Raw genomic sequence first — 14,255 nt, 5'->3', positions numbered from 1 at the left:
GCAGCGGCACCTGGAATTCCTTGCTCATCCGTGTGGATGTTGCTGCTTTCCTTGCAGCAGGTCGGTTATTTGGGCTGTGTGTTCCACTCTCTGCTCTGACGTTCTCTCCCCACAAATCCTGCCTGCTCCCCCCACGGGCACAGCAGATCCGCCCCTTCAGAACATCAGCAGGGCACAAGAAAATGTTTTTCTCAGCAGATGTTGTATTTCTCTGCACTTAATGTATCCAACTGGAGCATGAAATGTGTTGGGGAAGGACAGGAGGATGATGGATGGAGCCTGCTCGGATAATGAGGTATTTTTTGTCTGACTAAATTTCAGAGTAGGGAGATATTTTTTCTGAGATGCAGCTCAAAAGTTGTGGCATTTGTTTTCCAAGAAAAAAGCAGAAAACAACAGTGCTGGGTGTTAACTTGTCCTACTCGTGGACTAAGCCTTTTGTTGCATATCTACCCTGGCACAGCGTGGCCGATGGTGAAGTTTGAGGTGAATGCTTTCACGTGGCTGCAGGGTGTGTTACTGAAAAGAAATCTCTGCAAACAAGCAGAGTAATGTGCGTGAAACCCTCCCTTGACACTCCTCAAAAGCAAAGCAGGGTTGGACCAAGAGTGCCGTGCACTCGCAGTGGCCACAGCCCTTCCATGCCTGAGGAACATCCCCAGCCCTGTGTGGTGGCACTGGAGTGGAAACGTCCCCAGTTCTGCTGCAGTCGCTCTCTTCCTGTGGCTCGGATCCGTCAGTGAGCGATGGGAGACCGGTGCATTGGGTGTAATTTTAGAAAGGAAATGAAGCAACAAAATGCATTAAAATATCATTAAGGAACTGAATGGAACCAGATATTCTGGGAGACATGCAAGTTGAGCCCTTGTGGTGCGTTTGCTGCTCTTATTACGTGATACTGGAAGTGAGTGTCAAAGCCTGGATTTGGCCTCCTCTGGGCTGGCTTTTTGTCCTTTTCTGAATTATAATTAACTGTGCATTCATTTTTGTTATATCTACACGTGTACCTTTAAAGTCTGCCCCAATGGAGTCTTGTTGCAGCCTCTGCTGTTGTGATGGGAGAACTTCTTGTGCCCAATTATGTTCAAAATCGGCCACATACGTTTGCTGCCACATCTCCAGTAATCCTTACATTTCCGTCCAGTACAAATATTAATTGCATAGTTTGCAGTGAAGTGATTAACATCAATGTAATTTATCATCTGGAGATTGCTAAAAGCGAATAAATGAGTTGTTTTGTTCAGCGAGGTGTTGACCCCTTCAGAAACTTTGATTTAAAGCTATTTTTTTTCTTTTAGTGAATATGAAAAGCACCACAATCAGCCGAGTGTTCAGTTATTTGATTTTCTGGGGCATTAGCCACTCTTGTTTGTGACATTTCCCAGTTGGGTGCTCGTTTGTGAGCTCATTAATAAGGTTTTCTCGGAGGAATGTTGTTGGGAGCACGGAGCGTGTGGGGCGGCCGGGGCTCTGCCGTTTGCAGGCATTAAGCAGCAGAGTGTGCTTAAATATTAAAAGAGAAGTGTTTATCCCCAAAATGCCTGTCGGGTTCTGGCATTCCTTTTCCCGCAACAAGCAAAATGATTAAATTGCTTTTGTTAGGGGTGAATTTTGCAGAGTTGTGTTTGGGGTTGACAGGCTCTTCCAGACAAGCTGTGATCTGCCAGTCCTGCTCATTCCTTATTTTAGACACGGGATCTATTTATTGAATAGATTTCTGTATTTTGGCTGAAAATCAGCAGTGCAGCCTCTCGTCCTTGTCAGAGGTGAGGAGCAGGCAGGGGATTGCCAGGCTGGGCTGGCTCTGATGCAGAGCGCATTCCTGATGAGCAGTCTCGCTGGATTTTGGAATAAAGGTGGCTGTTGTTTACACCTGAGGATCAGTGTTAACTTTGCTGACTTCTTTTAATATTGAAGAACACATTTTTCCTGCTCTTCCCCGGGCAAGATCAGAGACTGCCACAAGTCAGTTTTTTGAGCAGCTCACTGGGGCACAGGGCAGAGCAGGGATGAGGAGCTGGATGAAGCAATGCCCACCTGAAGGGAGGTGTGTGAAGCATTATCTGGGAAATGCTGAGGCTGGATTTACCTACAGTGGGCAGGAGCACGGCTTGGCCTGCGGATCCTGCTCCCAGGGATGCCATCTGGTGTCAGGTTTGCCAAGAGGCACGTCAGCAATTCATGCAGGGATCAGAAAATGGATTTTAGACTTGGACCTGGCACCTTCTCACCTGGCAGAGGCCAGAGCCTGCTCGGCTGAATCACTGGCAGAGTCCGTTTTGCCGGCTCCTCTGTTGGCTGGGGTCTGGCTCTGCCAAAAACACCACGTGCTGGTTTCCCAGCACAGCACTTGGGAAGAAGCTTTTTGGCTGTTTTCAGCCTCAGCACGGAGTGTGTTCTCTGGGAAGGGTGGGCTGGGTTGTTGCTGGGGGTGGTCAGCGAGAGTCCCGCAGCCAAGACCCCTGGAGCATCACAGTACCCTGGGTGCATGAGGAGCCAGGCTTGCCAAATCTGCCTGGTGCCAGGCTGTGGGGCAGTGAGCTCGCCTGCCTTGGAGATTGTGGGCTGACCTGATGAAAGGAAACGGGTGGAAATAATAGGCTTAGGCTTTTGTAAGGCCCCGAACTCGGTGTAATGTTTTATCTCAGCTGATTAATGACATCTAAGCATTATCGATGAAGTGCATGTTTAAATGGATTAAGAAATCACTAACTGGCAGATCTCAAAGGGTAGTCATTAGGGAGTAATCAGCAGTGCTGGTATTTTTAGAGGGAATGCAGGGGCCTGGGTGCTTGGCCTGATGCTGTTCAGTTGAAGCATTTGAAGTTCTTAAAAAGTCACTGTTAATAATCTTTGCTGATGGCACAAAAATGGGGCGAGCAGCTAAAAAAGGAAGAACTGGGACAAATGCAGAATAACTGGAGTGGTTTGGTAAGTTCCCAAGCACGGAGCTTGAGAGCTGTGAAAGTCAATGGGTGCAGGCTTCGGTGGCCAGTGGCATCCTGAGGGGAGGTGAGCGTTTTGGGGTGCATGGTCCCTCTGCAGACCCCAGCACACAGGCACGCGCCTGTTGTGAGCGAAATCTCATCAAACGCAGAGTGGCTTTGTAATAAGTTTTTCAAATTGGCTGCTGCTACAGTGTAACCTTTAGACAACTGGTATTTAACCTTGTATATCACTCTGAGCTTTTGAATGAATTTAGCTTAATAAAGGTGCCTTATTAAATTACGGGGCTGGTTTTTTTTAAGCTGCTAGAAAGAGGCGTAGTAGGAAATAGCTGTGGGTTGTTGGGTCTAATTGGCTGCCATGGAGCACACAGGGCCTTGGGTGCACAGATGCAAGTGTTTATTTTTATGTAACAATCCAGTGGTGTGATGTTATGAAGTTCCAAGTTGAGGATTTCGGGGCACTGGAATGCACTAGGTGGTGAAAACTGCCACTTCTTGCGTCGTAATCCCGTTACCATCCGAGGTGGTCATCACCCCACCTTCCAGAGCTGCAGACATCACTGCTGGAATGTGTGCCTTGTAACAGGGCGGTGGCAAACGGCTGGAGCAGACCTTGGAACCATCGGTGCTCTGTCCATGTGAGCTGCTAAATGTCACAGGAGCTGGGCTGGGGGTCCCACAGCGCTCGGCATTTCACAAACCTACACTCAGAGTCCATAATCTGCAGGAAATACACTGGCTTGGTGTGAGGCAGGGCGTGAGCACTGGAAGTAGAATTTAAGATTGTCTAAAGGCACGTCCTTAAACAAAGGGAAAAGACACTACTGCCCCTCCAGATGCTTGAGTGAAATTTTTTCTGTGTGCCATGAGCCTAATGCCAGCTGGTTCTCTGGAGTGTCCCGCCCTGCCCCTGAGTCCTCCAGGCTCAGGTACATTTGCCTAAGTGCCCTCTGTAATTCCCAGCATGCTGACAAGTCCTTTCCTGTGGTAACTCCATTGGGAAACTCGTGGCTTCGGCAGTGCAGGCACATGTGCTGATAAACCCAGGTTCCTCTTGCAGGTGACGCCTCAACAGCACCTGGATCCAAATGGGATGGGTCCAGTTCACTGCCATCATCAGTTTAATGCAGCCCATGGGGCTGGAAAGTGGCAATAGAAGGGCTCACCAAGCTTGGTGGGAGCTCATGGAGTTGGCACTTTGTTCTCCTACAGTGAGCCTGGGTGTATTCCTCCTGATTTCCATAAGTAATTGTCATTAGTAAACAGCTCATTAGGAGTACTAAACTCACCTAATGGAAAAACGGCGAAAGGAGTAGTTTCAGTCCACATTTGCTGAGCAAACTGGGCTGGGAAGGTTTCGCTCTCCTTCCACTGCACAGATATAAACCATGGATGTTCCTGGCACGGGCTGGTGGTGCTGCCGCACAGCCCATCAGAAATGGGGAGCAGATGGCTGTGGGGGTGGGAGCTGTGGACGGGAGTGCTGAGCGCAGTGCTGAGGATGAGGCGGGTGATTTATTTGCTGCATAACACTGGGGTGAACTCGTCCTCCTGTGCTCCTTGTGCAGTGCTATTGCCGTTCCAGGGCTGGAGTGCATTTCCAGGCACACTGAAGCCACCCCGTTTCCTGTGGGATTGGGACTTGTCCCCTCGGCCAGTGACACCCCAAAGCGCTGCTGTCCCACAGTGCTGCCACTGCCCGCAGCCCACAAGGACACCCCGGTTCCAGAGCTGCAGGAAGCATCTGTAACAGGGATTAGTTGATGAAATGTTGTGGTAGAGTCATCTCGGGAGAGGATTTACTTGTGTAGCTTATTCCATTACTGAAAATTATGAGAGTTTAAATTGGTTCAATCCTGACATGCAGGTTTTTTTTCATAATCTCTATTATTCCATAGGAGGCATGTTAATGAGTTAAACACAGTTAATAAAATGCAGCCAGCCAGTATTTTGGGTAGCAGTTACTCTCAAAGGAAATAGAAACATTTAAATGGTTTCAACCTTTATGCATACTGATTTTTTTTCTTTCCTTTGTTCCTTACAGTTGAGTAAATTCCTGAAAAATATCTATGGCTTAATGGCACTTGTAGCCTTGAATTGATTTCCTGCGCTGATAATGTTTTAGCTACAGCTCACATTGCGTTTTTAATCTCTGTTTCAGTCATGAGAGGTAATGAATTTTTTAATTGTGGACTCTAGGTTTGTGGTTTGGCTCTTTTTTTCCTGCAGGGTCTTACTAAAGTGTTTTTTAGTTGGCTCCCTAACTATCCATGCTTTAATTCTCTGTTTATTGTAGGATTTAGAGGAGCTTTGTCTGGACGAAATACAACCTCCTGTTGTTTACACAGAGGCAGCGGTGGCTGTGGCTCTGTTGATGTCTCTAACAAGCGTCTCTTGTCCAGCCCAGCGTGTTAACACTCATGGACTCCGAGCGTTGTGGTGCAGGAATCGCTGATACACCACAAAACCCTTCAATTCTGGGCACCACGGGTCTCTCCAGCTTCCCCTCAGCATGAAGGCAAATGAGTTCCTTTTAGCTTGAGCGAGCTCAGAGATGAACTGTGCAGCAAAAGGCCCTTCCCGGGAAGCGCGGTGCCGCGGCGGGATTCGCGGTGCCGCCGGCTCCACCTCCTGCTGCCGGCACCGAGCGGGCGAGGGGGAGCGGCGGGAGCGCGGCCCGGGGCTCACAGAGCCGTGTTTTGTGTCCTGCAGATAAGCCTCAAGTGCGGGTTTCTCAGAATTACCCCTTGCAAGGCCTGACGAGAGAAGGGGAGCCGCTGGAGCTGACGTGCACAGCCTTTGGAAAGCCACAGTAAGTTGGACCCTTCCCAGGGATGGCCCAGGGTGGCCGATGGTGACGGGACATTGCATGGCCACTGTTCCTGTTGCCATTCTCTGCTGCGAAGACAATGTCCCACAGTGAAGGAGAGAGATGCTTCCTGCACCCAAACATCTGCTGTCCACTGAAGACATCTGGTTTGATTTGCATTTATTTCTGTGCACCTAATGGCCCAGGGATTTCCTCTGGAAGAGCTCCTAGGAGAGCTCTTCCCGGCCACCGTGCAGCAGCCTTCGGGTGCAGAAGGGGAAGGCTCCCAACTGGACACCTCTTCCCCCAGGGAATGGCTTGGGTGGCATTAATCTGCAATTAATCTTGGGTTTGATTAATCTGCGAAAGCAAGGTCAGGGGCTGCAGTTGTGGCCCAAGGAGGTGCCGGTGCGTGGACGCCAGCCCAGGACCCCGCACTGAGCCCTTGGGGAAGTGGGATGGATCCCCAGGTAAGGCAGTCCAGCCTTCTGCTCGTACTGACTGTGTGATGGTTTTCCTCCCCCTTGGTGCCCCGTGTGGTTTTTATAGAATACCAGTTTTATTCTCTCTCCTCTTCTTGCCAAGCCCTTGAGGCTTTCTTAGGCAGTTGAAGAAATTTATGCATCAGGAGAATCCTGGCAAGGGAGGGTAGATTTTCTCTCACACTTTCATTGCTGTTCTAATTTAAGTTTTGTCGGCTTTATTTTTTCTTTTAAATACTTTCTCTTCCACTTGGATTTATGACTGTCAAGTATTTACTATCCTTCTTTATTTTCATCATGTCCATAAGATTTCTGCAAACATCCCTGAGATCTGTCAGTGCCTCCTTGGCAGCGTGCCCAGAGCTGGGGCGTGAGGAGCTGGACCCCATCCAGCTCGGCAGCGTGGGCAGGGCGGGCACCCAGCACTGAGGCAGCTCAGGCTGCCCTCATCCTCCCTGGTAGCCTACATCCCCTTCCACAGTATTTTCTTGATTCCCATAGTATTTGCTTGATTCCCACTTCCCAGTTTCTTCTGTTCGGCACGAGGCCAATCCCTTCCCTGTACATCAGAGGCTGGCACGTCCCTGCTGAATTCCGTTTAGTAGCTATTCCCTGCTCAGAGCCTGCCAAGCCCCTTTGCATTCCTGTTCCCCTGGGTACCTGCAGTGCCTCCCATTTGCTATCAACTGGGGATCTAATGAACAGGCTTTCTACATTTTTTCCTTGCAGGCTATGAGTAAGACATTCCCATGTTAAATAGGACAGACACATCTCCCTGGCAGCTTGCTGATGCTGCTGATGTGCTGGGAATTGGCTTCTCTGGGTCACTTCACCTGGGTCTCCCAAAGCTAAGAAAATACACAGTAAAGTAATGAGCTGGGTTTAGCTCCATCTTTTTAAGACAAAGAGGTTTCATGAAATCTTTTACAGAGGTTTTAGAGGAAGGGGGAGGTTTCTCCAGTTAAGCAGAGTAATTTCTCTGCAAAATTTGGCAACATAAATATTGGGGGAAGGAAGCTCAGAGGGAAAAAAGACCAGAGAGGAGAAATTTCTATTTGGTATTAATACAGATATTTTGTTAGATTAGACACAACCCCCTAAGACTATGACGGAAGTGGGAAGATGCTGAAATGGTCACTTCTGGGGCATCCAGGGACACACTTCTCTGAGCAGCAGCTGCTGTGTCGTGTACCAGCTGGGAAACCTGGGGACTCCACAGCACAAAGAGCCCTTCAAAAACTGTAGCCTGGAGCGTTCAAACCTTTCCCACCCACACTGAAGTTAAACTGCATTTGGGCTCTCTCAGGAGCTGCTGCTGCCCACACCGTGGTTCGTGTGCCGATGCCGTGGCAGCGAGGGACAGAACACTGAGCCCATGTCCAAAACCAGAGTCAGCCAATGCCCAGCTGAGTTTGCTTGGTGCTGGATCCATCCAGTAGCATGGCTGGGATGTTGAAGCTTCTGCATCATGGCAGCCATCTACTGTTTGGACCCAGGGAAAAGCCTGAGCTGTGGGATACCTCCGGCAACATGCAGTCTTGCTTGCCAGCCTTGGAGCCAGGCAGGCTGAGAGAAGCTGTGCTGCAGGAAACTCCTCTTTAAGAGCTCACTGTTGAGTGGCCTGAAGGATGCTGGAGTTTTCTTGCTGAGAAGGAGCTGATCCGTCCCCTTTCGGCCACTTAAAGATGTAATAGTAATAGATGTTAAAAACCTCCACAAACTCAAAAGACCCCCAAGCCCCTCAGCGCTCCTGATCTTTACCAGCTCTAACAAACCAGGCTCATTCCCTGAATGTTGCAGACCCCCTGCCCATGTGGGTTCCATCAGTGGCGGGGTACAGGAAGGGGCTGCCAGGTGGGCTGGGGGACAGGAGAAGGGCTGGAACTCCCTCAGTGCACGGCACAGCGCTCACTGAGGTCACCAGGTCCCTGGCAGCTTGTGGAAGGGTTCAAACTTGATGAAACCTTACTTGTTCTGCTGTCCAGCTCTGCCCTCAGAGCACCCTGTGGATGAACACTGAGTCTGTAGCCTCAGAGCTTTCAGGTTTGCTGAGTAAGCGAATGATTAACCACTAATGAACTTTCTTCCTGCTTGCATTAGTGTTTTCAGAAAATTTAAGCTCTGGATACAGTTTCCTGTTGGGTTAAAATAAATTTAAATTGAGGAAGCCCAAAAGCATCTGGGCTTGAGTAGTGCAAAAAAAGTATGTGTTGTTTCTTTACAGTTTTTCTTGGTTTGGGCTTTCTGTCTGTGGATGAACTTTTGAAGATGCCATCTTGACCATAGGAAAATAGTAATGTGACTGTTTCTTTTTCTCCCTCCTCTGTAGGCCTACGGACATGAGGTGGTTAAGAGTAGATGATGAGATGCCTCAACACGTTGTAGTGTCTGGTTCAAACCTTCTCATTAGTAACCTAAACAAAACAGATAATGGTACATACCGCTGTGAGGCTTCCAACGCGGTGGGGAAATCACATGCGGATTACATGCTGTTTGTATACGGTACGTGAGAAAACCACCGTTCTTCTAGACTCGTTTACACGTAATTGCAACATGCCCTGCTCGGAAAGCTGTGACAGAACTTAACATTTGCTCAATGCCAGATTTGCAGGCAGCTCCTGACACCCCGACGCTGTGCTGGGCTGAGGTAGGGGCTGGGAAACCGCTGGGGTGCTGCTGGGGCTCTCGGTGTGTGCACCAGGCACAGAGCCTGTCCCAGCTCTGGGGAGCTCCCACCCCATGCTGCCAGCTAAAGCCTAAGGGAAAGCCAGAGCAGGGGCATGGGGAGAACTGTGCAGTTCTCCTAGGACTTCTCCAATGATTTCTTGTCCTTCTGGTAACACCTCCTTCAGTGGCCTGAGCAATGGTCTGAGGAGTTTCGAGCCTTCCACTAGCAAGTTAATCAGCCAGCATCCCCAGACAATTACAAACCAGTAAATAAACTGGAGGAATGAGATGCCTTAAGCCTGTCTGAGCGGCTGGGCAGACACTAAAACATGCCTCAGCATCTTTTAAAGTGCTGTTAAGTACCTGCTTTAATTCTTCATTTCCTCTGCTTTACTTTGGCATTGCTGTAAACCTCACGCTCCTGCCATGAGGTGTTGCATGGAATGGAGATTCAGGAGGCACTTGCAGAGCGATCCCCCAGTTTAAAGATGAGCTGTTCCTTGGGCTGAGTATTTAAACTTTCTGTTAAGAGCGGTTGTGTGTGGCTGGGCTGAATTCGTGGTGGGTCTTGGTCTTTTCCGACCTGAACAATGCTATGATTCCACTCAGGTGGGACAGAAACTTGGTTTGAAGTTGGTTCCATGCAACAGCAGCCTGAAGCTCTGCAGTCTGAGCTCTCTGGTAGTTGCTCTGATCCAGTCAAAAAGTGGAGAACCTCCCATACCTCTCCAAATGCCACCTCTGCAGGAGTGATTTTAAGCCCAGTCTTAGAAACTTGCCCAAAGACTCAAGACAGCAACAGCTTTGAGCTTTTACAAAACTCATGTACACCATCATATGGGTAGTTTTTCTAGTGCCTCTCACTCCACAAGACTCCAGTTTACAAAATGAAGTCAGATATGCATTTATGATTGGTAATTTGCATGCTCACAATATTAAAAACCCACTTGTTTACATCAGTGTTTAAAGAAACAACCAATGTTGCAGAGAGCAAAGCAGTTGGAATAGGACACAGGCGGTTCCCCACGAGGTGGAAACCATGAAAGCTGCTGCCATAAAGCAGCTGTGGGGCAGGTGGTTTCCCTCCTTGTGTAGTTGTATGTACCCATCTGGGGCCAAGGCAGGGCTGGGGGAACCTCCCCAGCATTACTGACCTGAGGTTTAGAGCTCGTGGGAAATCTCACATAATTACTCTGCATTTTGGATGTGGGCAAGAATAGACAGCACGGGACTTCCTTGGGGTTGCTCCTTCTTGGGATTAAATCCACAGGAGGAGACCCAAGACAACATTACTTGGAAGGAGGATGGAGACCTGTGGGTTCCAGCTTAGGCATCTGGCCGATGTGTTGTTGCCCATGTAGAGGGCTGCTCGTGGGCAGAGAAGGGTTTTTACACACCCCATCATCTCCAGTTTCTGTATGTTTGGCAGCATCCTGCTAGGCTCTGGCACTCGGGACAGCATAAGGGATCCTTTTAACCCTTGATGTAAGAGGGAGAAGTCCAGAGTGGGGAGGGAGTGGTTGGGCTGTGGCCATCAGCTGAAGCCTCCTGGTACGGAGCCCAGCTGGAGCTGCTGTTGGGGGGAGGTTCAGCATGGAGGTCTCACCCTGCTCAGTGGCGAGGCGCTTAACTCCTCTGGCCCATGGCTTCTTTCACCACCAAAAGCAGCCAGTCCCACAGCAGCACCGGGGTCTGTGTCCATGCAGCTACGTCTCTGTGGGCACGGCAGGAGCCTTGGTGGCAGGACGTGCCTCGCTGTCCTCGCCAGGCTGGGTGTGGCTGCAGCTGTGGCTGCTCACGGTGCAGAGCTCCCAAGCCACGTTAGGGTGGGAACTGGGAGCTGCAGACACGGAGCAGGGTCTGGCACAGCTCCAGGAGAGGCAGCGTTCAGGCAGTCCCATTCCAAAGGGACATCTCTGCAGGTCGGGAGTTTGACGCGGTTTCCAGCAGCTGAGCTGTGCCCAGCACCTTCCCAGCTGCCCATGTGGGATGGGGATGTATAATCACATTGGCACACACTGAAAACATGTTCATTTCTAAAATTCATTTTATGCTTTTCCTCCCCATGGGCCTGGGCAGATACATTGCTAGAAACTTCCATCCCCATTAGCACACCAGCTTTGTTTTTGTTTTTGTTTTTATGGAGGAAGAGCCCACGGCACAGCCGGTCCCAGGCTGGTTGGTGTGAGTCCGGGGGCCCCTCCTTCAGTGCTGCTGTGCCTCAGCTGTGAGGGTCCCCACTGCTCTCAGGGAGATGTGTGGGTCAGGAGTGAGAGAGAAGCACAGGGGCTGGGATCCTTGGGATGTAGGGGAAAGACAGTGACTGCTCATAGCATAGCAAACTATGAGGTGACATTCCTTAACTCTTGGGAAGTTGGATGGAATATAATAAAGGTGCAGTATATAATTAAAGTTCAGATATCTTAATTAGAGGATCCAAGGGAGCTTGCTCAGAGATAAAAGAGTAGCAGATGTGTTAGTGAGGAACAGCTGACGTGCTACGGAGGAAACCTAAAATCAAAAGCCCATGAAAGGTTTCATGCTCTATTATTGCCGAATGAATCCGTAGTTCAAAGTCTTTCCGACTACTTAACGCATTCAGTTTGATCATCTGGGCATTGATACATATTTTTTCTTTTACATCTTCTCATATCTACCTTCTCCTGCCCGATAGTTTTGATAAGGATGTGTCCCTGTGTGTAACATCAATCCCGTGACGAGCAGCAGGGTTTGAATCTCAACAGGTCCAGTCCATCTGAGAAGTGGTCACAGAGAGAAACATCTCATTAACGATGCCCTAGTAGCAAAAACAAGAGTGCGCAACTGAAATTGTCAGAAAAATACTGATTTTTCTTTTTTTAAATTAAAAGATCTTGGTGGAATTCCTCATACCTGGAAATTGATATTCAGCAATGATGTTGTCGTTTCTCTGTGTTCGTTACCATCTTTGAAGTAGTTTTTAACATCCTGCTGCCATGTGTTTATAGAGGAAGAGCAGTGAGGTTCACGGCCCTGGGAAGACAGTGAGATCTGTTCATGTGAAGCACAGCAGGGCCCCTCACACAGCCCTCCCACCTGGGTTTGCAAATGTATCCGTAGACAACCACCAAAAGCACCACTGTGTCTCTCCTTGTATGTGCAAACTGGTCTTTTTGTTGTGGAAAGTGTGCAGTTTATTTTTCTTATGCCTCTCCCATTCCATTTCTCTCTCTCATTGACTAATTTATGCTGGGTTTTATTTATTTTTTTTTTAGCATTGTAGAAGGCAGAAAGGGGGGAGAGGTTGGGGCCAGGTTCTCCAGCCGGAGTGAGCGTGGGCAGAGGATCTGGCCCCGCTGTCCCTGCAGCTGCTGGGCTCTCCCCCTGGGATTTAGCCAAGGAAAGGCCCCCAACCCCCGCGCTGCTTCTTAGCGTCCTTGTTTTCCTCTGATCACGATTGACCGCTGTTGTGTTCTGCTTGTTTTTTTCTTAATTTGCTTTTTTATTATTTTCCTTTTTATATTTTATCCAGATCCCCCCACAACTATCCCTCCTCCCACAACAACCACCACCACTACCACCACCATCCCTACCACCATCACAGGTATGGTACCTTCATAACCATTGGAAATGTCCTGAATGTTTATTGTCTTTTATGTATATAAGCAGAGCATGAAGCCTGGGGAAAAACAACAAACCAATCACTTGCAGTATTTTTTTTTCCCTCGAATACGCCCACCCACAGCACGAGCCCTGGTCCGGCAGCTTGACGTGTCAGACGGTCCTTGCCGTGGGTGAGGGTGTTCCTGAAACGTGGGAATTGTCGTGGCAGGAAAAGTGATTAATTCAGTTACTGGTGGCCAGTATTGGGTACTTGAAACACGGGATGCAAACAGCCCTAGAGCTCGCTTAGCACGGGCAGTCGTTTCAGCCTCCATCCCGTCAGTATCAATTTCTGAGCAATTTATAGCAGAAAGTTTGGTCTTCGGCAATTCAATTCGCCTGGTGAGACTCAAGATCCTTTTTCTCACGCTGAGGTGTTGGTCTTTCTCTGTGATAAGCTTCTCCCTCACTCTCCCAGGAAAGGGAATTCCACCAGTTGTTTTTATTGAGTGAATGCCATCCATAGGCCCCTTCTTGAGGAGCTGCCTTTCAGCTTGTGAGATTTTCCTTGTGTTTTGAGAAAAGATGAATAAAAACAACCAGCAAGATCATGACACCTCTCTCTGACACATCCTCATACCTCCTCACAGACCTGACTCATCAGGAAAACCCTTCTGATTTATTTGTAACCATCCGCATTGTCATTTCTCTGACCTTTCCTATTCCCACCGCTGCTTTTGCTTTTGCTTGCTGCTTTTTGTGGTTTTTTTTTTTTGAGGCAGAGGTGACAAACGGCAGGTGAGGATGGACCATTGAATAGCTAATGGCACAACATTTACTGTTGCTGTAAACCACCCCTTGTGTAAATGCCTTCACGTTTTATTTGCTTTTATGATGCTGCTCAGCTGACTTTTCACCATCCTGTCCAGGGCGTTTCGTGGCTTCTTTTCCTTTCGAGGTTTTTTGCACCCAAGCTGGCACGGACACGCAGGCGAAGCCTCTCTCCCAACGTGCCTTACCGCGCCGGCGGCCACCACCACACTGCCAGCCCTCGCCGTGCTCTGCTTCCTCCCTCCAGGTGCTTACCGGTAAACCCAGCTCCAGGCACCCAGCTTGGGGTGCTCGGGATGCTCTGCCGTGAACAGTCTCCCTTCTTCCGTGTTTTTGATTTCTAGACTTAACCCGCTTTCGTTTCAGAGGAGGTTTGAAGCTTTCTCAAAGCCTCCCTAAGAGCTGTTTGCAGAGGAGCTCGGCCCGTGTGTCCCACAGGCTGTACGTGGATGCGCTCACAGGTTTCTTTGTTTGACGGTAATTGCTGGTGCTTTCAGTGACTTTTGGAAGGCTAAAAGGAGCAATGTATCTTGATGCTTGGATAACCCCTTAAGTTGTGGTGCCTGCAAACATTAATGACAGTCCTTTTTCTGGGAACTGGGTTGTTAGCAGCCTGTCATTTTAGGGGTTGCCCCAGCACTGCCTTCCAAAGCTTGCACTGTCCTCGCTTGTCCTCACCTGCTGTGTCAGGTTCCTCAGTAGTGGTTGGTTCTTCCCAATGAATAGCAGTTTGGTTGTTTGCTGTCCTGCTGTGAGTGCTGCAGCTTTGTCTGTGGATGCTCAGTAGCTTCTGGGCTCTCCTCCACATAGTTTTTCAGCTTTTTTATATTAAAAATAAGAAGGGGAGGGGGGTGGTTCTTGCAGTCAGAAATGGCCGTGTCATCAGCCTGGCAGAGGTCCCTTGGGGTAAGGAGCACGGGGCTGTCCAGCGTCATT

The 14,255-nt window shown here is 49.2% G+C and overlaps 1 protein-coding gene across 7 annotated transcripts in view; it reads left to right on the top strand.

The window, feature by feature from the left end:
• The window catches only part of CADM1 (cell adhesion molecule 1), a 134,039-nt gene that overhangs the window by 98,533 nt on the left and 21,251 nt on the right, over positions 1-14,255 (top strand). For 6 of the 7 annotated variants that reach the window (XM_068994928.1, XM_068994927.1, XM_068994925.1 and 3 more), the window contains exons 6-8: positions 5,661-5,760; positions 8,569-8,741; positions 12,418-12,489. In XM_068994928.1, coding sequence (XP_068851029.1) covers positions 5,661-5,760; positions 8,569-8,741; positions 12,418-12,489 — 345 coding nt within the window. The remainder of the gene's footprint in view (positions 1-5,660; positions 5,761-8,568; positions 8,742-12,417; positions 12,490-14,255) is intronic. The other variant, XM_068994929.1, reaches the window with a different exon arrangement.

Source organism: Aphelocoma coerulescens, chromosome 24, assembly GCF_041296385.1.
Source record: "Aphelocoma coerulescens isolate FSJ_1873_10779 chromosome 24, UR_Acoe_1.0, whole genome shotgun sequence".
NCBI classification, from domain to species: Eukaryota; Metazoa; Chordata; class Aves; order Passeriformes; family Corvidae; genus Aphelocoma; species Aphelocoma coerulescens.
The sequence above is the reverse complement of the archived record's forward strand: the minus strand, read 5'-3'. Positions and strand labels throughout refer to the sequence as shown.